Source organism: Myiozetetes cayanensis, unplaced genomic scaffold (genome assembly GCF_022539395.1).
Source record: "Myiozetetes cayanensis isolate MyiCay16 unplaced genomic scaffold, myiCay2020 scf1, whole genome shotgun sequence".
In the NCBI taxonomy this organism is placed as follows: Eukaryota; Metazoa; Chordata; class Aves; order Passeriformes; family Tyrannidae; genus Myiozetetes; species Myiozetetes cayanensis.
In genome coordinates this window covers 130,216,507-130,243,232 of record NW_026086604.1, presented here as the reverse complement: position 1 = coordinate 130,243,232, position 26,726 = coordinate 130,216,507, and the positions used below count along the sequence as shown (strand labels likewise).

Genomic DNA, 26,726 nt, shown 5'->3' with positions numbered 1-26,726 from the left:
TGCAGTGTGGCTGTGACCCCACAGCTCATTTATCCCACAACAGCAATGAGGCAGAAGCGCATGGCTGCTGCCACCAGCTCCTCCTTTCAGATCTCGGCTTCTCTGAAGGGAAGCAACTGATAAAGAATCTTCTGAGAGAGACAACACAGGCAAAGTGGTCATTTACCTAAACTGATGAGGTCCCTCATTATCCTGAAAACATGAAATATGAGAAAAGAAGAAGGGAAGGAAAGTTTGTGATTCTAATATTTCTCCTTCTTTGTTTCTCTCTTTATTTATACACATTTTAACCTGAGATTGAAAAAAAACCCTTCTCTAATGCAATGGAGTAAAGGTTTTCATATGCTTTTCTTCAGGCTCTGTTTTGGAAGGGTTATAAGGAGTTAAGCTGCTTTTTTAAAACTGGCTTGTTTTACTGTATAATTGGTTGTTAAACCCTTATTTTTGAGCTAGTGACCTTTGCAACAGTGACGTTGCATGTGTAGCATTAACAAGTATTAATAAAGACAACTTATCTCTATTTTTAGGAGGGGAAAGTTGCCAAACTTCAGATAATTTAGACATCTCATGCATTTTTTTTGTAAAAATGATTAGTAACATTTCTTCTGCAGAACACACAACAGATTCAAAACTTTTGCTTATACAAGTGCTCTCTCTGATTGGATGTGTGTTCAAATCTCATGCATTTGTATCAACATCAAAAATGTTTTTTTCCAGTGATGGATATTTTCCAATGTGGAGTTGACCCCACAAAGCAATGAAAGAAAAAAGAATAAAACTGCTGCTCTGTAACAGAACAAGTAAAAGCAAAGAAAACTCCATAATGAATCTCCAGCAAATACTCTGCTATATATAATCACTTTGTCCTTGCATTAGATCGTAGATGTCACTACTGGGTATAAATATGTTTTATTGTTTGCATATTCGTTTTTAATTCCACTTTCTCTACTGAGTGGTTTCACTCATTCAAGCTCTTTGGGTTAAGAATAAGCGTGGTTTAGGACAGAGAATAAAGGACACATCAGGGTAAAAGTAAAAGCTTCCAAACAAGCAAGATAAGCACACTCCTGGCTGCCCTTAGAGTGTGCTCAAATAGGACCTTTGTGGTGGTGCCATGATTGAAGGTCCTCATCTTTTTTGCTGTGTCACCAAGCCTGGGTGGAGTGGCAGTGCAGAAAGACATGGAAAACCAGAAAGAAGTCTGCCAATTAACTAAACTGGGAGGAGCTACTGACTCCCTCAAAGGCAGGGAGGCCCTGCAGAGAGACCTTGATAAATCAGAAAGACAATCACCAACTGTATGAAGTTTGACAAGGGCAAGTACTGGATTCTGCACCTGGGACAGGGCAATCGTGATTCTTTGTATACACTGGGGAACAAGCGGCTGGAGAGCAGTGCTGTGGAAAGGGACTTGGGGGTCCTGGTCACTGGCAAGTTGAATAGGAGTCAGCAGTGCCCTGTCAGACAGGAGGGCCAACTGTGTCCGGGAGGGCATCAGGCAAAGCATCTCCAGCAGGTCGAGGGAGGAGATTGTGCCGCTCTGCTCTGCACTGGGGCTGCCTCACCTTGAATATTGTGTGCAGTTTTGGGCACTGCAGTATAAGAAAGGTATTAAGCTGTCCAAGGGAGGGCAACAAAGATGGTGAAAGACCTTGAGGGGAAGCTGTATGAGCAGTGGCTGAGGTCACTTGGTCTGTTCAGCCTGGAGAAAAGGAGACAGGGGAAACCTTATTGCAGTTACAACTTCCTTGTGAGGGGAAGAGGAGGGGCAGGCACTGATCTCTTCTCTGTGGTGACCGGTGACAAGACTTGAAGAAACATCATAAAGCTGAGTTGGAAGAGGCTTAGGTTAGATATCAGGAAAAGTTTTTTCATCCAGAGGGTGGTTGGGTGCTGGAACAGGCTCCCCAGGGAAGTGGTCACAGCACCAAGGCTTTCTGACTTCAAGAAGCATTCGGACAGTGCTCTCAGGCACATGGTGTGATTCTTGGGGTGTCCTGTGCAGGGCCAGGAGTTGGACTCCAATGATCCTGGTGGGTCCCTTCCAAACTTATTGAAAGATCAGATTATGAAATCACCCCAAAGTCAGAGTCTAGATAAGTCTTGCATGTCTACCTGTTTTGTCTCTGCCATAACATAGCCCTGAAACCTTTTGAGTTATCAAGTCTAGTATGAAACAGTACACACTGTATGTCAAGTCTGTTGCAGAATTCATAAAGAGTATCCCCTGGGAACAACAGAACATAAACCCCTTCCTTCTTGTCTTTCACTTTCTGTTAATAACATAATGTTTCTTTTTTCTTAAAAAAGACCCCAACAAATGAAGGGAAAAAACTAATACAAAATCCACAGAAAACCTCAAACACACCAAAAAATCAATAAAATATTAAATCTCGTTTGGAGGGTTACTGTGGGTGCTGCTATCAGCGAACTTCCAGGAAAAGTTCTGCCTCATGTGTGGTGTAGCCTTTATGATGATGGCTTTGTCTCAATTAGTTGTTTATTTAAACATCTTTAGATTTTGGTACAGTGTGCAAGTTGTCTAAAAAAGCTACTCATGAAAAAGACGCATAAATGTCCCAAAAAGGAGTTAAAACCAACACTCATTTTCTTCTGCTATTTAAAGTGTTCCTGACCCAGAAGCATATTTCTCTAAGGCCAATGAAACTAGAAAAATGTAAATGTTGCACAAAAAGAGGATCAGACCCATAAACTGTCCGTGCCTTCTCCTATTAGTACATTATTCAGTGGAATTCAGTGTAGGACTGGCTGTTGCCCATGTGAAGTACTTGTTTAAACTTGTGAAATCCTGGCCATCTGAAAGACAAAGGAGCTAGAAAACATACTGACAGCCCTTCATCAAACCCATCCAGCTAATTAACATCAAGCTTTGTATTTGCATCATGCTCGATTACTTCTGGGCTTCTTAAGCAAACCAGTGCTAAAACTATAAAAGCAGCAAGTAAGGGTTTGTTTACAATCCCAAGTACTGGTTTAATTAACTTATTTAAATCCATTTAGGTTTCCAGTCTGTACCACTGCAGGGTCTGTTGTAAGGCTCAGTCTGCTGAATTGGACGCGTGTCAGTCAAATCTTACAGTAACAATAGTGGAGTGAAAGGAGTGACCAGATGGACATTTGGGGTCTTTGAAAATGAAACAAAGCTCTTTCCAAAGTCAGAGGCAGCTGGAAAGTTGACCTTTTTTCATCACTGCTTGGCTCCAGTTTTTCTCCATCAGCCTTGAATGCATCCAGCAAACCAGTCTGTGTCTTTTTGGGGAGCCCTGTGGGGGAGCTCGAGCCAAAAGAGGAAATATTTGGTAGATGCCCAAACCCAAGCCAGTGACCACTAACAAAGAAGTGTCCAAGTCCCAGTTTAGCATTTGTGTTGTTGACCCCAACTCTCTGGAATGGTGGCTGTTGGGGATAAAGACGGCTTTAGATGGATAACTGTTGTAAGCCTTGGTACACGGGGCTGCGATACTGGAAACGTTAGAAGCTCTGATAACAGCCATCCTCTGACCTTGTATTGTCTTTATGTGCAGAGATGTAATGCTTAAATTAATGAACAAGTTACTTAAAACACGAAGCAGGATGAGAAAGATTGTCAGGATGGAACACCATACATTTTCAACATGACTTGTTTGAAAGTGACAAGAGATTGGCTTGCATCTCTTTGAGATACAAGTTGGAGAGAAGTGAGACTGTGGAGTGGGTGACCTTATGTTAAATAGATTGGCACTTACTGGATACAACCAAGACATTTCTGAGGCAATCTCTGATAATGTGAAATGTTTTCTTTCAGGTACACTTTTGAAAAAAATTGCCTAGAAAGGAATATCGTACTTGTTTTATGTTACTGCATTTTTAATGTAAATAATCTAATTTAGGCGGGAAAAACGTGTGAGATTTCTGTATGTCTCTTCTGAAGCCATTGTTTTTTTCCAGATCTAATTGTGGGTGCATTTGGAGCTGGGAAGGCCGTTGTTTACAGGTATGTGGTAAATACAATGGATTTCATATTTTACAGCATTGGTGAGAGATTTTCAAATAAACAAACTTCACATTTCTGTGTTTCCCTGTTGCAAGGCATAAAAGCAGATCATTAGAGATGATGAATTAAACATCTTGTGAGAAACAAATGCTTTTTTCCCATGCTCAAAACTTGTAGTTTTCAGTGAAAATTTCCATGCTAAGTCGTAGCTTAAGAAGCTTCTGGAATGTTTGACTCCTCAGTTAATTTTAAATAAAAAAACTAAAAGGCATAGAATCAAAAATTAATTTCTTTTCTGAGGGGCTGGTACTAGTAAGAAATTTTAAAGTGACTGATTCTTTATAGGTCGTTTATGTTAAGATGAACTATTTATTGAAAATAAAGACTGCTACTTTTAGCCTCAGTTTAAAAAAAATTCACATGATCCCATTGTACAAAACCAAAAGGTCTTCCTGACTATGAAATTCCACTAAATGCACTTTTTAATTAGAGGTGTAATTTAAAACTAAACCAAGTACATAAGCAAAAATCTATTACTGCTCTCTTAGTCCAGCGAGGCTGACAGTTCTTCACATTTAAATATTCACCATCCATTGCTACAACCAAGTATTCACGTTTCTTGATTCCTGTCTGTCTTAGATCCACTGTGCATTTTCAGTAACAATAAAAAGAAAGTGATTAGCAGGTGGCCATTTCCTGGCCAGAGTGTATCAAATATGCAATCTGTCATTTTGGTGAAATAGAATATTGTTAACTGAAATTTGCTAGAAAAAAAGGTTTTCCGTGTTGCACAAAAACGAAGAGAATAATTTTATTTTTTAAGGTCTTACTGAAATAATATAGAGAAGTAATCATAAAAGCTCGAATGTGTATTAAAATATGAGGAAAGTAATTTTGCAATAAGCTGAGTTAGGCAGAATTATGTAAGTTACTGTAAAACACTACTTCTGTCTTAAAAAAACAGAATCTGGGCCCTTACTTGTTTTCTTTTGTCTTCTAAATTACTTGCAGTTATAGATTATCTCATTACTTAATAACAGCTTCAGAGAGATGGTTCCCATTACCTCAACTGTATATCCATGTACTCAGCAGAATTTACTGATGATTATTTCTAATTTACAAAGTCCATTTTCTCAAGAAATATCAGACAGAATTTACCTCATTTTTACCAGGATACTCTACATCAATTTCTACTTTAACCAAATTATGTTTGGGTTTTTTTAAGAATCTTAGAGCTAGCAAGTCTGAATATGTCACTGTTAATGGAGACAGTACAAAACAAATGTCCAAAGGACTGCTGCAAATCCCAAAGAGGCAGGCCCTTTCCCTGTGTGAAAACCCAGTGTGAGGAAATGCATCTGATGTGCTTTAGTCCTGGGACGCATCTGTTGGTTAACTACAGGATACTGTTTCAGTGATGTGTTAACCTGTGATGTTTTTTCATGAAGAACTGTCAAAATCTCAGTAGGACATATCACAGCTTCTGAGCCAAAAAATAAAAAAATTCTTTTGGGTAGGAGCAGCATTATAACAGTGTGTTCTCCCAAGTAACCCTGCATCTCTGGCTTTCTTTGTGGCCATCTCAGTTAAGTGTTTTCTCTGGTTCAACTTAGGTACTCATGTGCTCTTTCTGTGTGCAGTGAACCTTATTTTTGTCCCCCAGAGCCAGACCTGTTGTTACAGTGAATGCTCATCTTATTCTGAACCCCATGATTGTGAATCCAGACAACAAAACTTGCCAGCTCCCTGACTCTGAGCTATTAGTGGCCTGGTAAGTTCATGATTACTCAAAACCCATCCTTATCCTCTTTCTCAACTTCTTATTCCTAACTTTTATTGCAGGTTTTTCTGAACATGTTCAAAGTTCAAAATGTTCAAACATGCTCTGAGCACAACAAAAAACCTCCTATGTAGTGTTCTTTTTTATATCTTCCAATACTTCACAGATGATTGTCAAACTATGTCGTAACTAAAAGTTGAGTTCTCTGATATACTGAGTCTCCTTCTGCTTAGAAGGATGCTCAGTGTCTCCTACAGTCAAGCTGCAAAATTGTATGCAGTGTTCGGATGAATGAAAGATAAAACAGTTAAAACAGATGAAACACATAAAACACGTAAACATGGATCTGTCAAACATACCTTTGTTGAGAAAATGTAACAATGAAAATGATACAGACCTTGTGGGCCCACCATTCTCTGTTGGAGAAAGACAGGTCTGGGTCCTTTGTGGAAGAGGGAATACATCTGGCTGACCATCCTGAGACAAGTTCACAGGATGTTGTTTCTGGTTGTCTGTGGTCAGAGGAAAGCTTCTTTTTAGTGCACCACACAGGACAATGTTTCATCTATCTTTAAAAGAGAAACCCTTCACCACAGTAGCGTTTAACTTTGAAAAGAAAAAGAACATTAAGAAACTTGAAGCTAATTAAAACAATTTAAGATCAGTTACAAATATAAAATGCTTGCAGGACAGTTGGAGGCTATCTAATAGCACATAATACCACATAAAGGCACATTTACTGCACTAGAAAAAGGTCGCTTAGAAAGGACCTCAGAACAGTTGATAAAAGAGGCTATTACAAATACAAATACAAAAAAAGATACTGTTTAAAAGTGGAAATCATAACAAATGAGGAAACTGAAATCAAAACAGAGCATAAACATGTGCACATCGAATACAAAATAGTAGTAGGTCTTGCCAAAGAGGCTGTGAGGAACAGATGTCTCAGACATAGAAACATTAGAAACAGAAAGTCTGCCAGGATGTGGGCTGGATGAAAACAATATTAAGGTGTAAAGGAGGACTCCAGAAGATCCATGACTGCAAAAATTTTTCACTGCTTTTAAACCAGAAATGGTCAGAGGGATTCCTCACACTGGAGATGTTCTTTATAGGAGATGAGTTCTGAAAATCATCTCAAATGTAAAAGTCAGCAAGAGCCTTTAGAATACGTTGATAAATATGAACCGTAAAAAATAATCATGACCAGAAGCAGTTCATTTAAAAGCCATAAAGGAACTAAACTCTGGTACACTTAAACCATAAATATGTGGGCTTTCAGTGCATCTGGGATGGGGCTGTCGAGAGATTTTCACTCCTACCCTTTTCTTTTACACTTCATGGGACTTCTTGTATTTGTCATAATGTTCTTCATTTCTACACCCAGTGTAGAAAATTGCCCATTTACAAAGCAATGTAGAAGGCACTCGGTAGAACTACACAGTCCCAGAATTTTACAAAGCTTTGGCCTTTTTGGAATAGGATCAAGATCAAGGACAAGATATGGAATAGGAGAGATCAAGATCAACCCTGACTTTTTAAGTACTTTTGTTTTAATAGTTAATGTAATAAAGAATTTAAAATATCAACACTTGGCTGAAGCACGTTCATTGATCGAAATTAGGTTTTTCTCACAATTTCAGGTTTTAAGACTTTTAAAAAATGCTTAATGTCATAATGAAAAAGATTTTGGAACCGTAATATTGAAAGAAAAAAGGTGGTTTTTTGCACAAGAGAAATAAATAAAACCATCTCTGTTAAATAAAAATACTCCTACTGTGAGGTATTGTTTTAAAAAGGGAGTAAAAAACGAATACTCCTTTAGCATATTTTTTTCATTACTTTTCATTTCTACTCTACAGTAAGTCAGAAGATGTTTGGTTCATATCTACAAGAGCTTTAATAGGAGCATAATTTAATTTCTGTCTGCTTTATTCTGAAATACTGTTCCCTAAAGATTTAGTTTGTATTACAAAATGACTGAAGAGCAGCTGCTATTTCCCACACTGTAATTTTTCTTCTTAGTTGATATAAGCTTGTATTGTACATATTAAAACAATTAGTAGGGAAACTCCAACAAGCAAAGAATTCCTCAGTCCCATGGGATGAATTTGTGTATCTCTTAGTCAGCTGTGCAACTTGTATAAAAAGTCTACTGACTGACACTGCAAAATTAGAATGAAAGGAAACCTCCTACCAGGAAAGTTTCAGGAAGTGTGTGTGTGTGTGTGTGTGTGAATAATGTGGATTACTGTGTGTTTCCAAGTAATAGGAAAATATTATTTTTGCCATGATTGGGAAGGTGAAGCACAGAGGAAACATGCACAAAAAGTCATTTTTATACACAGCCTTAAGGGAATTTACTGAACTTGTACAAGCATATAATTCATTCTCTGCTTTGTGTAAAATGTGGTGATTTCTGAGTTCCCAAAACTAGCAAATCTGGAACAAATTCTGCAACTTTGAAGCTATTAAAGAATGTGGGAAAAGGACTTTTTTTTTTTTCCTAAGTGTGAGAGGTGGAAGTTATATCTGTAAAAAGGTATAAATAAATCAAACATTTTAGTTTTTCAAAAGCTGTTTCCACATCATGTGATTTGTTAAGTCCAAGACTGGATTGTAGCTATTGAGATGTCTAGTTTACCCATGGATTGGTATTTTTATTACTATTTGGGGTCTGATTATCCCCTGGCTACCTTACTGCTGCTTGTGCTTAGCCATGGGATGCCTTCAGCATTAAAGCTCCATGTTGGTCACTGCCTTAGACTTTGGCATAGCAAAATCTAAAAGCAGGGCAAGTATTAGAGCATCATAATAGAATTATATTGACTTGCTTTTACATATTATACCTCAATGAGGAAACAGTTTGTTTAAAGGTTGTATATCAGTAGACAATAACAGTCTCTGCTCTTGTTCTGTAGTGGTTTCTGTAGAGGTGTGACCTTGCAGGACGGATATCAGCCTCAAACAGAATGGAAGTCCATAGCATTAAAGCTTAAATGGCCTCTCTGCTAAAGCATTATCCATTCTTTCTCTCCATCTGCAAACCTGTGTGCTAAAGAAATTTTCAACAATGACAAATGATTTGGTAATTCCTTGCTTTTGTAACTACAGTCAAATACTATTCAAACCAGGAGCTTATAGTGATGACAGACACAGCAGAGAATAAATGTGATGTAGGGATCTGTTTGGAGAGACAAGACTGATAGCACATAAAAAACTCACATGCCTTAGGATGATGGACTATTTCCCAGCTGTTTCTTATCTGCTGAAATTTTCTTCCTTTGATTGTTAATTGTGTTGTTTGGTTGATTGTTCCTATGAGCAAGCGCAAAAGCTCAGCTATTTTATTTCTTACTGTGTCTAGGACTCAGATCTTGAATGTTCATAAATCCTTTAGACTTCTGTCCTCTTTTGTGGTCTTTCCCTCTGCTTTTCTTTTTCTTGAAGCTGAAGCATCCTTCAGCCTCTCCACAGCATCTTCCTGTCGAAGTGATGAGCATATCTAAATTCATCTGGGTTTGTGATTGATGTCTTTTGAACTATTTCTGAACTAAATAATAAAATCAAGAATGTGTGGCAGAATTCTGCTAAAGCCATAGCCTTGCCTCTTGTGTGGCCAGAATCTGGAAGATTATTCACTTCACATTTTTGTTCTTTTGCACATTCTCTTTTTTACATTCTCTGCCTGGAGTGGAAGGAATAAATCTTGACTCTTAAAATTATATTTAAGAACATGACTTCAGTTATCAAGTATGTATGATGAACCATTCTGTTCATTGTAATAAATAAAATGTACACTGTAGGATGTCTCAAGAAATACTGGTAACAGAGGCTCTTCTCCATACCTTTACCAGGAAGATATTCAGAGACTCTTCTGTGATTACTGAAGCCTAGGAGACTTGTTAACTTAATTAATATAATAGGAAGCTAAATACAAATCTCAATTACATCTTTTTAAGAAAATTAAAATAAAACTTAAAGATACAACTTGGGAACTGCTGATTCCCAGCTGAGTTCTCTTTCTGCTAATAATTACTTCTACTCTTTTATATGTAGCTTTACTGTAAGAGTCTGCGCAGACTTTGAAGGTCAAAGTATTTCAGATGAGATAGGTAAGAAATGTTTTCTATTCTTATAATTTACTGTGTCTTGCTCCATTTCAGATGGTTTTTTTTCTTGCACTTTGAAAGATTATAGGAGTGAGATCCTCCCAAGGCAAGAAAATGCAGCTAAAAAAAATGTATATGTGTATATATGACCCAAAGCATCTATTACTGAGTTAAAGGATTTTTGATTCAGATGAAGCCATTTTCCAAATAAAAACAAGAATGTACCTTGTTGGAGAACATTCTGTTTTGAAAAAAAAAAAAAATTAAAGCTACAGAAGTCCTGTACACATATCATCTGTCAGTGAAATCAGAAAGCTCAAATTACACATCTTCCATACTTTGCATCAAAAACTAGTGGGCTGCTAAACAGATAGGCACTTAAAGCATGGATTAGTTTTCCTTGGAAGACTTTGTTAGATTAATCAATTATAGTACTATCTTATAATACTATAATATTATAATACAATAATAATTAATTGATTAGTATCTTTCTTTCTATATTAAATCAATATATATTTGATTTATTTGTATCCTTTAGTGCTGAAAGGCGAATTGCAATTGGATTCATTGAAACAGAAAGGAGCTGTTAAGAGGACCCTTTTCTTTGACTACCATCAGTCACATCATTACTTCTCCATTGTGATAGAAAGACAGAAACAGCTCCACTGCCAGGACTTCCTTGTTTATCTCAGAGTAAGTTGTTTAAAATATTTTGGACTGTCATCATCATTTGAGTAATATGAGGGATTTAAAGATAGTAGAAAAAAAGTAGCCACTAGAAAAGGAAGAACAATTTCCAAAATTACAGAAATATGAGATAAGATAGGCCTTATCTCTATGTCCAGAATGTCCAGAATATGCTGCTGCCTTGAAAAAAATTCCCTCTATAAATCTTTGGCTCATCTTTTGTCAATATAAGTATAAAATAAAGACTTCTTTTGAAGATTGTACAGTTTTTCTGTGTAAAAATACATTAATTTCATGCTCTTCTGAAAATTTTGATCAAATACTGCATCTCCTGATACAAAAATGCAAGTTTGCTTTCCATTTTTACTATCCCTTTATTTTTTAGTATTCACAGTGGATTAATCAACTAGTCATGTTAGATGTCATGCCAATTCAGTTGCAACAGATATTTTAAAGGAGCCTCACTAGAAATATTGGCCTAAAATTCATATATTTAAAAAATATTTTAAAGGTATTTAAAAATATTTTTAGAAAAAATAAATCTGTGGATCTGAAGTTGTAAAGAAGAAAGGGTCAATAGTTACTCAGTTGCAGCTGGAATTACCTCATGCAATTAAAGTAGATTCCAAGTCTGGTCCACGAAATGTGGTGGGAGTTGAAATGAAGGAGTTTCAAGCACTGTGTAAGGAAGTACCTAGACTTGTTGGTGAGTTTTACCATTGCTAATTCACATAAATTCTTGGTTATGGTACAAACCACCAGTATTACGTCCACAGATCCACACGTGTCCTACTTCCATGTCAAAAGGAAGGTGGGCAGCAGCTAATGGGTTTTAGTTCTGTGTGTCTCTTTTAATTAGCCTCATTTTAGGCTAATGGGTTTGAAAAATTTCTGAGTCCAATAAGCTAAGCCAGCTTCTTCCAGAAGGGGCTGTGAAGACAATGTATTCTGGGCATTCCAGTCACTGCTGAGTCACTTTGCTTTCCTAATAACACTACATGCAGCAAGAATTTGGCCAGCAGCTGTCAAAGAACCATGTCTTTACATTCGATAAAGACTGAAGTCTGAAACTGTTGACATACCATACTAATCTGAAATAATTGTATTAAACCATTGTTTTTTATTATGTGATTGTCACTCACAGGATGAAACAGAATTTAGAGATAAATTATCTCCCATTAATATAAACTTCAATTATAGTTTGGATGAATCCAGTTTTGAAGATAGTTTGACTGTGAAGCCAATACTGAACTATTACCAGAAAAGCTCATTAACAGAGCAGGTACGAATTTTGCATGCCACATTTTCTGTATGTAAATGTGAAAGCATTTACACATTCTATGTGTCATTTTCATTAAAACAGAGTATCATGGCCAGAAATGACAAAAAAAGGATTTAAATAATTCAAAAAGTAAATTGAATATAAATATAGAATCAACAGGCCCTTTCCAAAACTTGGTTGTGCTCCTAGTTTTGATTTCATTCTGGAATATGTAAGCCAAGTTAGTGTGGGAAAGGGCCTGAAAGATGATACTGTACTGCTAAGATGTAGTTACAGTCTAGTCTCCAACTACCATGTGGAAAGGAACTTACAGAAAGGAGACAGAGAATTAACTCACTAAGTCGTTGCTAGTGATATTTAAGACACTTAGGTTAGTGATTTTTAAGGAAGTGATTTGGACTTTGAGGCATGTACTAACTGAATTACCTTTTTTTTACTTTACAATAACACAGGCTTACATTCTCGTCGACTGTGGAGAGGACAACTTGTGCATTCCTGACTTGCATCTTTCTGCTATGCCGTAAGTTAAATAAAATGCATGATACTGTGTTTAAGGAAGTCCAAACACTGCTAACTGCTGTAACAGAATGAAGTATGTAGAACACAGTTCTGTTGTTTACTAGAGCTAATCACTTTCCAGATTTTAATTTGTGCATCCATTTCACCTAGAAAACCAAGAAACGGAGAAATATACACTCACAAATCACATTCATGATGTTTAGTGGTTGTCACAGAAAACAGACTTTGCAGATGTTCATTAGAGGTGGTTCTAGTTCTCTGAATGTCAAGAGATAATGCAAATTGTTGTTCACAAAAGGTTTCAAATGTTTTTATTTCAGTGTGCCAGTGACTTTGAACTTGGAGCACAACCTTCCTGAACTCAGTATACAGTGAGAGTATAAAGTGAAGTAAATGAATTTCAGAATAAAAAAGTTTCAAAACTTGGCAAGTTTCTCCTATGGGAGGAGAAGTAGGCTAAGCAGAAAAAGTGGGAACCTCTGACAGTCATCTGACTGTGTGCCATCAAAATCAGTCCATTGTTCCTGTGAAAGGAAAGGGCACAGCACTGTTGTAGGTCTCAGGAGAATTTTTGTCATTGTTCATTTTACAGTGGACATGAGGGAAAAACTACCACCTTTGTGCCCCCCCAAAACAGTGCTGCTGGCACCCCTTTGGCAAGTAATTCCTCCACTAAATACTTCTTACTGGTTAGAAAGTAGTTGGACTCTGAAATTTTATACCAGTAACTAAGAAGTTCTGTGGTAGTCCGCTTTGATTGTCCATGGTGGTTTCTCTTTACCTCTTTTCTACACATGTGCTTGGTATACTTTTCCATGGGGTCATTTCTTATGGAAAACGTTTTATTATGTTTCATAGAATATTTTCCAGGACAGATGTTAAGAGAGCAAAATGTCCTTCTGCTTTATTCATATGTAAATAAAAATTGTGCATGTTCTAACTCCTGACAAGTAGTATTTTCTATACAGAGATACAGATCAGCTAATAATTGGAGAAGAAAACTTTGTCATGCTCATAATAAATCCAAGGAACGATGGGGAAGGAGCCTATGAAGCTGAGTTACACATAAAGATTCCACCTGAAGCAGATTACACTGGGGTTGAACGCAACAACAAGGTAAATGAAAATCAAACTTTTAGCAATAATAAAGCAGAAACTTGGACACTGCTGTCTTGTGCTCCCAGCACAGCAGTGTTTTACCATCATTAAGGGTGTCCCAGTCTGATATCCTCAATAGTTGAACATTAATTGCAGTATAAACTTGACAAAGTTGTTTTCCTTTGTCGTCAATTATTTTATGTTATGAATGGGCCAAAAATGCAGTCATAATGCAAAATGTGCCAGTGTTCACAGAAGGACTAATGTTGACTGAAGTCCTACTGAGCTGTACTGAACATGCAGTGTTTCCTTTTGGAGTCTGTTTGTTTTTTAAGAGCAAAGATGAAACACTATCCTGCAAACAAGCAGAGTGTTCATGTATTCTCTGTTGGACAGCAAGTCTGAATCACCTCATCTGCACATAAATCTCCCAAGCTGTTGCAACATGAGCCTGCTTTTTTCTGTTAGTGCCTGGAATGTTCAGAAGGGCCTCAAGGGTGAGAGTGGGAGAAAGCAAGTTAATTTCCTTTCTGAAGGCAAATGTTTTTAAGGAAGTTGAAAGTAACTTACAAGGTATTTCCTTATTCTCCTTCTGTCAGTGACTTTATTAATGGGCTTTTAACCTAGTTTGAAAAAAAATTACAGAAGGTAATGATGTCATCGAAGATGACATTGTGGAAATTCTCTGCAACTTCACATCTCAGAAGCATATCTTAAAGACATCAGCCTTTTTTTATTGCCTATTCTTTTGTTCTCTTAGCAAAGCCTCTGGTTCTTTTGACTGTGATTTACAAAACAAAAGTTCACTTTGATATACTACACATGGTTACATTTTTCATTTGCTGCTCTTCAGAAATATTTAGCTGCTCTTTTGGACATTACAAAGGATGTCAGGGGAGGCACTTAATCCAAAACCCACAGCACATACTGCCACATGTCTATCATTTGAGGGACTTGGGGGTGGTGGTGGATGAGAGGCTGGACATGAGCCGGCAACACGCACTTGCAACCAGAGCCAACTGTGTCCTGGGCTTTATATTATTTTAGGAAAATTTGAATTTTATAGTGTCAGCAGGATAGACTTATGGAGAAAGGAAGGAAAAAAGACATGAAAAAAGACATGAAATATTCTGGTGCTTTGGAAGACTAAAGAGAAGCTAGAATGGGTTAGAAAAGAGTGTTAACTTTCCTTTTCTTTTGAATACAAAATTATAAAAGCCCAGGCATCAGGCAAAGCATCACCAGCCAGTGAGGGAGGTGATTGTTCCTCTCTGCTCTGCACTTAATTTAATACAGAGTAATTTCAGCAGACAGGTGAATTTGTGGTAGAGCCTGTTGCAATCATGCTGTTAAAGCTCTGCCTTTGACATTTCACTGACTCTTGGTTCTACTGTGTTTACAGTCCTCTGTGTAGCTGTGTTTCTCCAAACTGCAGATTCCTGGTGTTAAGGCAGAGATAATATTCAGCTCAGCCAGCAAAACAGATAGACTGAGACCAGAACATATGCAATGTAATCAGCTGAATAAATCACTTGATAAATTTCTGATGGAACTGAAAAATCAAATAATTTCAAAGTAACAATGCTCATAGAGGATATTTGTCTACTTTATTGTGGGGCTACTCTGGATTTAGTCTACCTAATAGAGAAACACATTTAACCCTTAAATGTTTCCTGTCCAACCTGCTTTTATTTTATATTTCAACAACTTATTGGATTATTCTATACCATTTGAATTACATTTAGAAGCTGTTGAAGTCAACAGCTTAACTGAAAATTCACTTGCCTTCTACCTTCTGCCTTCAGCTTTATGCAATACAGTGTTTGGCCTGCCTCAGTTGTCATTATCTTGTTATCTCAGGGCTGATTCTGTAGAATATTGTACACAGACTGTGCAACTGTACCAAAATGAGTAACAATCTGCAGGGATATATGTGATCATATGAAAGTGGAGTGGCAAGTGAATGTATGTAATCCTAAAGTTTGAGGTAAAGGATGTGATTTTGGAGCTTCATTGTTTCCTGAAGATGCTGATACTTCCTTTAGGAAGAAGTTGATAATTTAAGTAGAATGACTTACAATGAAATCAAATGTGTTGTTTGTTAGTTGTATTGTGGAAACACTTGAAAAGTCCAGAGACCAGGTAAATGAACAAATTACCACAGCTTTAGTAGTTACTGGAAAACAATAGGCTTGTAATAACTGTTCAAATGGATAAGGTGTGGAGTTGCTAGAATTAGCTGCAATGAAAAAAGTATAACTACATTATATTACCTCATATTTCTGTGGCCAGCAGCAGATCCAGAGCCAGTATATACTTGCTGTATGGTACATTAAATAATATTCTATTATTAAATAATAACTAGAAGTAAATTAGGCAAATGCAAAGCCCTCATAGGTATTTGTTCCACACCAAAAAACAGTACATATTTTGGCAGAACTGTCTCTGCTCAGGCTGGAAACTGCAGAATGGTGGTAGTTCACACTCAGATATATATTGCAGTGGACAAGCTCTGAGACACTCTTTCTAAACTAAAGCATGACATTCTTAAAATAAATAAAAGAAAAAGACCTGAAACCTTCTTGTATTACCTGAAAATTCTTAGAATAAGTACATAATGGCTGGCTAGATAAAATGTGATTTGAGCCTTATGAGGACAAACACTACTTCTTTATACTTCAACCAGATAAGAAGCTAAATTCTGGCACCTGGTACCTAATCTATCCACTTCTCCTCAGAAAATAACATTGGAATGTGATCAACAAGGAAAGAGAGGAAGTGTTTTACTCTTCAGCATGCTGTGCTTAACTATTCTGGCATCAATTAGTAACTCATCACTATGACCACCAAAAGGTTTCAAGTTTGTAGACTGCCTGGATTACTTAAAGCATCCAATAATTTTCTAGTTAAAATGCACCCTGGGAGCACACGTGTTAATTGTTGGGGTTTTACTTTGCTCAAGACTGCCAAAAAGACCATGTGTTGCTATAAAAATAAAAATTGCTACCAGTGGCAGGTAGCAATTGCTTTTGTGGCAAACACTTCCATCTGGCTGAGTTACATATGAACCCACTGATACTGACAATAGTAGATGTACAAGTCTCTGCGCTTGCTTGCTTCCTGCCTGGTTTTAATTTCCCTGTTTTGTGCTTAGCTACCTCAAAAAGGTGATCAGTGCAAAAATGAAGGCAGTAAATCTCATTATTGAAATAATTCTACCAGAATTTGCCCTTTGTCACATCTTTATGCTGCACAAATTTGCTTTTGTGATGCTGGTCATATAAATTCTGTACCATTAATAATTTTCTGTCTTAAGAGCATGCCCTCCAAACTGCAGAAAACTACTCACAAAACTCCTATTTTTCCTCAGCCTCAGAGGGACAAAAAAATGTGTGATAAGGGCTAATTTACTCTGTGCAGGTCTATGATACAACATTTTTAAAGAAACTGCCAGATGTCTGATATCCATGAATATTTATTTTATAACATTTAGACCTCAATTTCAACCCTTCTCACCCAACAAAAGCAAAAGTATAAACCCACCCATCAAGCTAAAATGAACAGTTCTCCAGACAAGTTTGATTTCAACTATATTAACACCCTCTGTTCTCCCATGTGTTGCTTCCCACCTCTAATTAACCAGCTGTAAAGAGTGTAAAAATCCTTCCCTCTGAACCCTAGAGAGGCTTGGGAAGGCTGTTAGTGCACTGGACATGCTGTGTAACCAACTTTGTTTCCTCCTAACGAACTGTAAAAGTGTCAGTGTGCAATGAGGTGTGTGCTGAGGGCATGCTTCATATGGGCTCTGTTTAGGGCATGCCCTGTCTTTTCTTTTAAATTCAGGAAATGATGAGATCAGTGTGTCCATGCTGGCTTTTACAGATAAGACGAATTGGTAGTCAGTAGTCTGGAGTTTTCCCAGGTCTCTTTATATAACTTACACATACTGCTTCATCCGTGAAAATCACAGATGAGACGAAAGGTAGTGTAACTTGCTGCATCCTGCTTTGACAAAGCTTGTTTACTTCTGCACATATATAGAAATATCTTCTTTTATTGAATATGTCAGAGAGGAAAACAGAAAAAAAACCAACAGATTTTGTTGGTTTGTCTTATTCTGTAATTTGCACTATTCTATAGCTGTTCCTCCCTTTATACAGTCTGTTTTGTTACCAATGACACTACTAGTGATAAAGATTGCTGTAAACAGCAAAACCCTCAATTTGATAGTGTGAAAACCTATCTCCTTTGTTGCCAGTTTATAAACACAGATAACAGTTTATGTTTTTACAGCAGTATTTAATGTTCTAAATGTTTTAACAGAGATTCGAAAATAAGGGTTTAGACTTGATCCATTATAAAGTTCTGCCAATGCCAGAAATTCACTATAGAGACTTCTGGTGATGGATAACACAACCATTGCAATTAGCATGAGACCTTTTGTCCTCACCCAGGTTTGCCTGCTCATTTTTCTCTGTTGAGTCATTATGGCTATAGGAATGATTCACAAAACCAGAGCAGTATGTTAAAACTAGACATACAGTGATCTCATCGTGATTCTTAAGGTTCTGGGAAACTATCCTGTTCGGTTTTCCCTGGCATCAGTTTTCCCCTGTTTTCTGACAATAAGCAAGTAAATGTTTTGATAGTGCACTGAGCAGGTGTCCAAAATCAAAAGAAATGTCACAGTCAAAAAGGCATCACTTTCCCAACTGGATACATTTCACTGTGATCTCTGACCTCCATATTGGTGTCCTTTTGTTGCAGGCACTGCGTGTATTGAGCTGTGATTACAAGATGGAAAATGAAACTAGAATGGTGGTTTGTGATCTTGGGAACCCCATGGTGGCTGGCGCAAATGTAAGGGAAAACCAGATGCATTTACTGATTTTTATCTCATTGAATTTTAAAGGGGAACAAATGGAAATCTATTCAATTAGCAGAAGGAGTCCCAATAAGCAGCACATAAACCAAATTATTTAGTTGGACAGGAAATCGTTGGTGTGATAAGAGGCATAACTGTGCTTCTGAAAAAATAACAATTTGTTTTTCTAAAAGATTAATTATGCTGGAACCCATGTTTTATTTCGTTTACTGCAAAAAAAAAAGGGGAGTGACTCAGTTTAAGTCACAGAAGTTACATTAGTAGAATGAGAAGAGAATCCCAATATGTAATGTGCTCTGTTTATTTTTCTCTTGTAGTATTCCCTTTACTTAAGGGGTATAGTAAGTAACAACTTCTTTAGCCTAATTCTCATCTTCAGTGCATAAGGATTGTCTTATCCATTTATATCACAATTTATATCCAGGAAAATGGGGTTGGAATAAAGTTTTGCTTCAAGTTATTATTGTAAATCTGAAGATTTTCCTAAGACAGCCTCTCATTAATAAGACTACACATTAGCTGAAACGTTGGTAGCCTTGTTTTTTAGGGAAAAGTGGAACTGAATAATGGCTGATGATGGACAGTAGGTAAGGATTAAAAATAGGTTTGGAGAGAAAAAAGAGCTACCCATTCCATAATTGTCATCCTTTGTCCCTATTTCATGGCAAAACAGTCTGGGAAATCCCAGAAGTGTTAAGCTCCAGAATGTTCAGCCATGGATGCCCTTGTAGAGGAATTTAGTGTTTCTTACAAATTTGTAAATGTGACAAGTATTTAACTAAAAGCAAATAATCCAAACATTTATACCTAGATAAAAAACTGTCCTAATAAAAATGAAGCAGTCAGCAGCATGAACATATATCAGGAATAAACAACAGCTTTTAATTGAAAACTGCCACTGTTTTAATTTCATATTGGGCTTGTGGCTTTGCAAAGAAACCAGAGCAAATTTCCTACGTATTTTAAAAATCCCTACAAAGTTAAGGTTTGTCCTGAGGAAGATCAGTATTTCACTCTTCAGACTGTCTACAGAGGCGATCTTTCCTGGCCTCTTATGATCTTGAAGCAGTTCATGTCTAACCCTCGATAAAAGAACTGAATGAGTCATACTCCCCGTGGGAGACTGGGACTAGAATAAGTTTGTTTGGATCCTAGGGATAGTCTCAGATCAGACACAGAACTGAAAGTGAATGTGAACAGATGTTTCATACAGTCATCTGCTTGCACGGTCACAAACAGTCCCAGGGACTTGGGATTATAAGGAGCTGGAAACAACTGAAAATTGTACTCTAGGTAATGGACCTCTTGGGAGGAGGAACCTTGCTGGTGAGCATCTTTCTCCATAGAACTACTGTGAACTAAAAGTCTGAAGAGAATACTACAAACATTTTTCTGGGAAGGACATCGACAAGAGGGATAAAAGGTTTTGAAGGTTTTGTTTTATTCTACTAAATGAAACTCCTAAAAGCTAAAAATAATTGAAAACATTTCTGAGGAATGGAATTTTCATAGTGGGATGATTGAAGGCAGTGGTGGGCCAATGCACTAGATAAATTCCAGGTCAAGTCAAATAAAAATGGGGATTCATCCAAGAATCCTCAAAGAGCTGCTGATGTCATCGCAAACCTCTCTCAAGGATTTTTGAGCAGTCTTGGGAAGCTGGGGAGGTCCCAGCTGACTGGAAAGTGGAGTATGTTGTCTTGATTTGCAATAAGGGGAAGAAGGAAGACCCCAGTAACTACAGTCCTGTCAGTCTCCTTCAGCACCCAGTAAAGCTATGGAGAAGATTATTTGGGGAAATATGAAAGACAACACAGTCACTGGTCACAGCCAGCACGGCTTCATGAGAGGAAAGTCCTGCTAGTCGAACTTCATATACTTCTACAACAAGGTAACCCACCTAGTTGACCAGGGAAGACAGCTGATGTAACCTTTTTGGAATTCAGCAAAGCTTTCGACACCGTCTCTCACAGAATCCTTCTGGACAAAATGTCCAACACACAGCAGGATAAATACATTTGTACATTGTGTGATGGATGAGCAGTTGGCTCACAGGTTGAGCACAGAGGGTAATAGTGAATGGGGGAACATCGTGACTGGTGACCTGTCACAAGCGGGGTTCTGCAGGGCTCCATCTTGGGTGCTGTGCTCTTCAACATCTTCATAAATGACTTGCATGCAGGACTGGAAGGGATACTAAGCAAGTTTGTAGATGACACAAAACTGGGAGGAACAGTCAGCTCCCTTGAAGGTAGGGAGGCCCTGCAGAGAGACCTCGACAAATTAGAGGACTGGGCAAACACCAACCATAGGAAGTTCAACAAGGGAAGGTGCCGTATTCTGCACCTAGGATGGGGCAACCTTGGATGTGTGTACAAACTGGGGAATAAGATGCTGGAAAGCACTGCCACGGAAAGGAACCTGGGGGTCCTGGTCAATGGCAAGTTGAATATGAATCAGCAGTGCCCTGGCAGCCAGGAGAGTCAACCCTGTCTTGGGGGGCATCAGGTGAAGCATCACCAGCTGGTCAAGGGAAGGGATTGTCCTGCTCTGCTCTGCACTGGTGCAGCCTCACCTCAAATACTGTGTGCAGTTTTGGTCTCTGCAAAATAAAAAAGACATTAAGTTGTCAGAGAGTGTCCAAAGGAGGGCAACGAAGATGGTGAAGGACCTTGAGGAGAATCCATGTGCGGAGCGGCTGAGGGCACTTGGTCCGTTCAGCCTGGAGGAAACTGAGGGGAGACCTCACTGCAGTTACAACTTCCTTGTGAGGGGAAGAGGAGGGGCAGACACTGATCTTTTCTCTGTGGTGACCAGTGACAGGACCTGAGGGAATGGCCTGAAGTTGTGTCAGGGAGGTTTAGGTTGGATCTTAGAAAGAGGTTTTTCACCCAGGGGTGGTTGGGTGCTGGAACAGGCTCCCCAGGGCAGTGGTCACAGCACCAAGCCTGACAGAGTTCTAGAAGTGTTTGGATGATGCTCACAAGCACATGGTGTGACTTTCGGGTGTGACTCCTGTGCAGGACCAGGAGTTGGACTTCAGTGATCCTTGTGGGTCCCTTCCAGCTCAGCATATTCTGTAATTCTGATTCTGTAATCTCTTGTATCGAGAAACCAGCAATTTTAGTTACCTGCTTAGTGCTTTCCCAGTTAGTCTCAAAGCAGAAGCAAATTCTCAAGATACAGACAAAAGTAGACAAGAATCTTATGGATGATCAGGATGCAGTAAAGGAGGGCAGGAGAGCATAAAACCCCTTGGGTTTGGAAGAGAAAAGGAAGAGTAAACATAAGAGACACTCACATGTTAGACTACAGACCCTCAGACTCCTCTCTGGGCTTGTTTCCGCATCATCCTTGACTCAAAATGCTAGCAGTGTGAAGACTTCAGGAATGCCCTTTGGTGTCTACTAAAGCACTACTACTCTCACCTGTGTCCTTATGAATTTTCACAGTATAACTGATCCTTCTTTTCTTCAGAATCAATTCTAGGGCTGCCATTTTAGTTTGCCCTTACCAAATATTCGTAAGCAAAATGCAGTGTGAAGAGTGACTTAGAAGTAGCAGAATAAAACAACAGGGTTTATAACGTATTTAAGGATGTTCTGGTTTATAACAAAGTAATTCAACCCTTTAAAATTGAGGCATGCAAAGATAGAGCATTACAAAGCCAGATGGCTAAATTGTTTGATTATAGTGAGTGAAATCTTAAATCCAAACTCTGTCTTTGAAACCAGCTCTCCTGGATGCTCAGGAAAGGTGAAAGAACTTATGCTTTTTCAGTACAAACATATTTATGATGGCAAATGTACTTTCAAAAGCAAAATACCAGCCCTTTGTACAAATTGCATAAATCACAAAAGGTTGCTCTGATCCATTTCCAATTCTGCAAAACAATTCTCCTCTGGCAGGAGATCAGTTATTCTCAAAATACTCAGTCAGAAAGGGACTCTGTGGAAGTTGTGAGTGGAAAGGAAGGGTTAGGTCAAAATTGAACATTCCTGAAGATCTTAACTATTGAATCACTGTCATGGCTTTTTGGCACCCTGAAATCCTGGAATTCTTGAGATTTTTTAGAGAATTCTTTAACTTCTGAGTGTGAGGGTTATGTTGGGATTTTGTGATATAGCCCATGGGATATTACTGCAGTGGACTACAGGGTTGGCTGACATTTTGCATCTTCAAAATGCATTATTGTCATCTGTGTCCTTAAAATTGTTTACTGACCACAAAAAAGTACCTAATTTTTTCAGTAATATCTTTGAGGTTAAAAAAAAAGATGAAAAAGTAAAAAAAAAAAGGTAAAAAGAAAGGGTAAAGGAAAATCAGAATACCACATGACCCAGAATGCAAACTAAATGACTGATACCATCTCACTGGCAAAGTGTGCTCATTGTACTTATTAATGGTTCTGAAATGGATCTGACTGACAAGCTTCCTTATGCCTGTTCAGTGGTGTTAGCAAGTGAAATATAGGTTTTATTAAAAATTCTGGTAGAAAAATTTCGAAGTTAATAGAAATCAATAGTAATAGGGTTAGAAGACTGGAGGCTTGGAAGATCTTTCCTATTTGTTGGTATGAACCAAACTAATTCTTCAAGAGGACAGAGGTTTTATCTTCCTTATGCCCTGTAAGACACTTTAAAAAAAGCTTTCCTTCTGTCTGCCAGCATACTCCTAAATCCTGTCAAGCATAGTAACAGATTAAAGCTTATCAGTAATAGCAGAAATGTCATGTATTTCAAAGATACATGATGTTACAAACATGGAAAAATTTTAATGAAACTAACTTCACTTGGAAAATTTTAAATAAAATCAAACTACTCCGATAAAATTTATGTCCTAGTAAAATAAGGAGGTTGAGTGATTGCTAATCTACAAGTTCAATCAAATTAAACTTCTTTGGCCTTAGTGGGCTTTCAGCAAGGGCAAGTGAACGTCTTTGCCCCATTATTAGTAGCAGTGTCAGGGGTTACTTGACATTAACAATGTCATACGACTATACAAAGACAACACCTGCAGCTTATTAGAGTTGTACAGTAGGAGTGTTTTTCACCATTAAATAGGGGATTGAGCCTCAGGGGTGTAATACATTGTCAAAACTACATATCTGCTCTGTCTGATGAAAATTTTATCTTTGGTTCATCAAATCTTTTTTCTGCTGTAAGTGGAAACAAATTTATTTAGACTGGTTACTAAAAACAGTAAGAGAAATGGCGAACTGAATATTAGGAAATTTTTGTCTTAAAGACTAAAGAAAGTCATTACATTTTTAAAGGTGAATGGAATTTCAATACAGTTGTTAACATCATCTCCAAAAAGTGGCCTTATAAAGAGCTTACATCTCTATTCCAAGTCAGCTATTCAACTTCTGAGTAATTTAACGAGCACTGTCTTTTCATCTGAAAGATTCTGGTTCCAAAGAGAGAGATCAACTATAACTTTGACATTAAAATAATCAGAATTCAAAGATTTGAACTCGCAGTTTCTTTATGATGACAATATTGCTTTCAGCATAGGCCAACTGAAAGAAGTAGTTGAAACATGTTAGGTAAATTTTGTTCTGGAGATGGATTAAAATTCAGTGTTGCACCCCTGCAAATGAAGAAAGAAGGAGAATTGAGTGAAAAAAAAAACAGTTGGGGAAAAGGAATTGCTTAAACATATGAAACAACATCCACAGAGGAGAATTCCTCCTTTTCAGTGATGCTGAGTGTTAAGTCCCAAACAGAAAACCCTGAACTGTTGTGTCCTGTCCTGTTACCGACAAGGTTCCCTCAAGTATTTTAAGAAAATTATGCCAAGAAGACAACTTTCTTTTTCCTTTTCTTCCCCCCTCCCCCCTGTAATCTAGTCAGATATTGGCAGAAATGAGGAATGATGTCCTCATTTCCTAATGCCTTTTGATGAATTTCTCAGGGAGATTGTTTCTCCACATGGAGGATATGTCTATATGTAGACCATCTTTTCTTAAAAAATTAAAGCCCAATATGCATGTTATCTGATGGGAAATTCTACCATCAGGCCACAGGAGAGGTAGACAGGGAGGGAGAAGCCAATGGAAATTGTCAAAGGGTGTAAGCCACATCTGCAGAAACACAAGGGAGCACCAGTGGAAGCACTTATCTCCCTCAGTTTTGGGAGCTGTGTGTTTCACCCTCTATCTCCTCTGCTCACACACTGCAAGTTGTGGCAAACTAAACTGCAAATGTAACTTTGAATCTGTATTCCTCTTAACAGAACTTCCATAAAAACAAATCAAACTAAAATTAAACTAAAACTGCCACTAATTTAGCCTCAGGTGATCAGTTAGCCCCACAACACCTAAAGCATCTCATAGGTCACAGTTGCAGAGACAGTGTGGGAAGCAGGAAGCCCTGGAGACCTGGACAAAGGCATGCAGGGATGGAGGCAGAGATGAGAGGTGCCAGACAGTTATTATTTATTTTCTTTTGGCTCAGCAAAGTAAAGCAAAGACTGTCTGGATGAAGAAGGACCCACTGCTGTTTTCTTGGGAGTATCCATCTCTATTCCTCTGATCTTTCCTCTCTCCAGCCAAGTTTTCCATCTGGTGACTTACACAGGCAGGATGGTATTCTTTCTTAAGAACAACTAGATGATGTTGTTTCATACTAATTTTAAAAAGCAACAATATCCAGTAAGTCTGTGAAATGCAATGTTAAACGGTACTGCTTTATTGATCTGGGAGATCAATCAGTTTTAATAACCTGCTGTTTTGTTTCTTTCTCAGTTCTCCACAGGCATTCGATTTTCTGTTCAGCATTTTGAAAATGCTGAGTCCAGCATCAATTTTGAGCTGCAAATAAAAAGGTTAGATATTTTATCAAGAACATGGTTATTTGTATTATGAATTTCTATTGATACATAAACTTTAATATATAAGAAAGTCACTCTAACTCTTGATTGTCGGTAATAATTTCATGGCCTTTCCTATGGTAGCTTACTTCAGGAGGATTTGTGAAGTTGTAACCTTGCTAGCTTTTAGCAAAATCATTTCTTTAAAATTCAGATTAACTGATTTTGGTCTGTAATCCAAGGATCTTCTACAGTCTTGCCGAATTTTTACCTTGTTTTCCACTTCCAAATCAATGAACAGTGATAACTTTGTAACACAGTTGCATATGTACAAACACATCATGCTATGAAATTAAAAAAAAAGACATGCCTCTTCTTCACAGCAATTTAGAAAATAAAAGGAGAGCAGTTAAAATCTGCTCACTGGATTTGCAGGCATGAAGAGAGAGAACTGCTTCAGTTTGGTGCAGGTGAACCTCTGTCATTCTTCCATTATTTTCCTTCTCATTTGTGGGCCTCACATATTACTGCTGGAGAATCTTCTGTTTTATGCTGAGCAGTTCTTCTTCCACAGGGACAAAAAAACACAGGGCAGGCTGGGTTAGGATAAAAGCAAGAACAAACCTGGGACTTTTTCTATATGTGGCAGGGCTTCTGCTTCATCTGTCTTCATCAAATACACACTGGAGTTCCTGCCCTCTCTGCCCCACACACAAAGACTTAATTGCTAATGTCTGGTCTTTAATGAGGGCCTTGATCATGTTCATTATGGTAAATAACTGAGACATTTAAAATATTTAAGTCATGTTTCCATAATGTAACCCATGAAGGAAAGGGCATGCAGAAACTTGGGAAGGGCACAGCAATGCCACAGAAGTCAGTGAGGTGTTTGGTCAGGCCTCAGGCCTCTCCCAGAGATCTGGCTGGTGAGCTGGAGACCATGCAAACCTGGGCATGGGCTCCTCCAGACAGAGGCAGAACAATTAACTTGTAGGTCTCCTGTCCATGCCACTGTTCTCTTAATGCAAGCCATACAATTTTAGATGGGTTATGTTTAGAGGCATATGCCTCTAAACCTTTTTCATGGTATGAAACTGGGGAGTCTCAGAGCTTTTTGGATAGCTGAATCTGTCTAGGTGGTAAAAGTTGAGGGTAAGTCACTGTTCTAAAAAAAGTAACATGAATTCACTGAGGAATAATCTGAACTTCAGGAGAAAACAGCATCTCATGCTTCCTCCATGAGCATGACTCACTAAAATGAAAAGGGAGGAAACATGTTGGGCTACCAAAACCAACAATTTCCAGAAACTGGTATGATAGTGCTGAAGAGCACCCCGCTACTTTAAAACCAATAAAAAGAGTAAAAGTTCTTGCATGGGAATGTACCCTACAGTTCAAACTCACTGCTTTGTACATTCATTCTCAAGCAGCACTACAGTTTGAGCATTTCTGTGTCCTTAGTGAACAGGTAAAACAATTCTGAGAGGAGAACAGAAATCCATGAGGCAGAAAGAGGAAATTACCTAAAGGGAAGGAAAAGGAAGAACACACCTGAA

At 38.0% G+C, this 26,726-nt stretch overlaps 1 protein-coding gene across 1 annotated transcript in view; it reads left to right on the top strand.

Moving 5' to 3' along the window:
* The window catches only part of ITGA8 (integrin subunit alpha 8), a 102,633-nt gene that overhangs the window by 40,241 nt on the left and 35,666 nt on the right, over positions 1 to 26,726 (top strand). Inside the window, exons 14-22 of the mRNA XM_050321176.1 lie at positions 3,949 to 3,994; positions 5,658 to 5,765; positions 9,834 to 9,889; positions 10,425 to 10,579; positions 11,718 to 11,855; positions 12,308 to 12,375; positions 13,343 to 13,490; positions 18,240 to 18,332; positions 25,106 to 25,185. Of these exons, the coding sequence (XP_050177133.1) occupies positions 3,949 to 3,994; positions 5,658 to 5,765; positions 9,834 to 9,889; positions 10,425 to 10,579; positions 11,718 to 11,855; positions 12,308 to 12,375; positions 13,343 to 13,490; positions 18,240 to 18,332; positions 25,106 to 25,185 (892 nt within the window). The remainder of the gene's footprint in view (positions 1 to 3,948; positions 3,995 to 5,657; positions 5,766 to 9,833; positions 9,890 to 10,424; positions 10,580 to 11,717; positions 11,856 to 12,307; positions 12,376 to 13,342; positions 13,491 to 18,239; positions 18,333 to 25,105; positions 25,186 to 26,726) is intronic.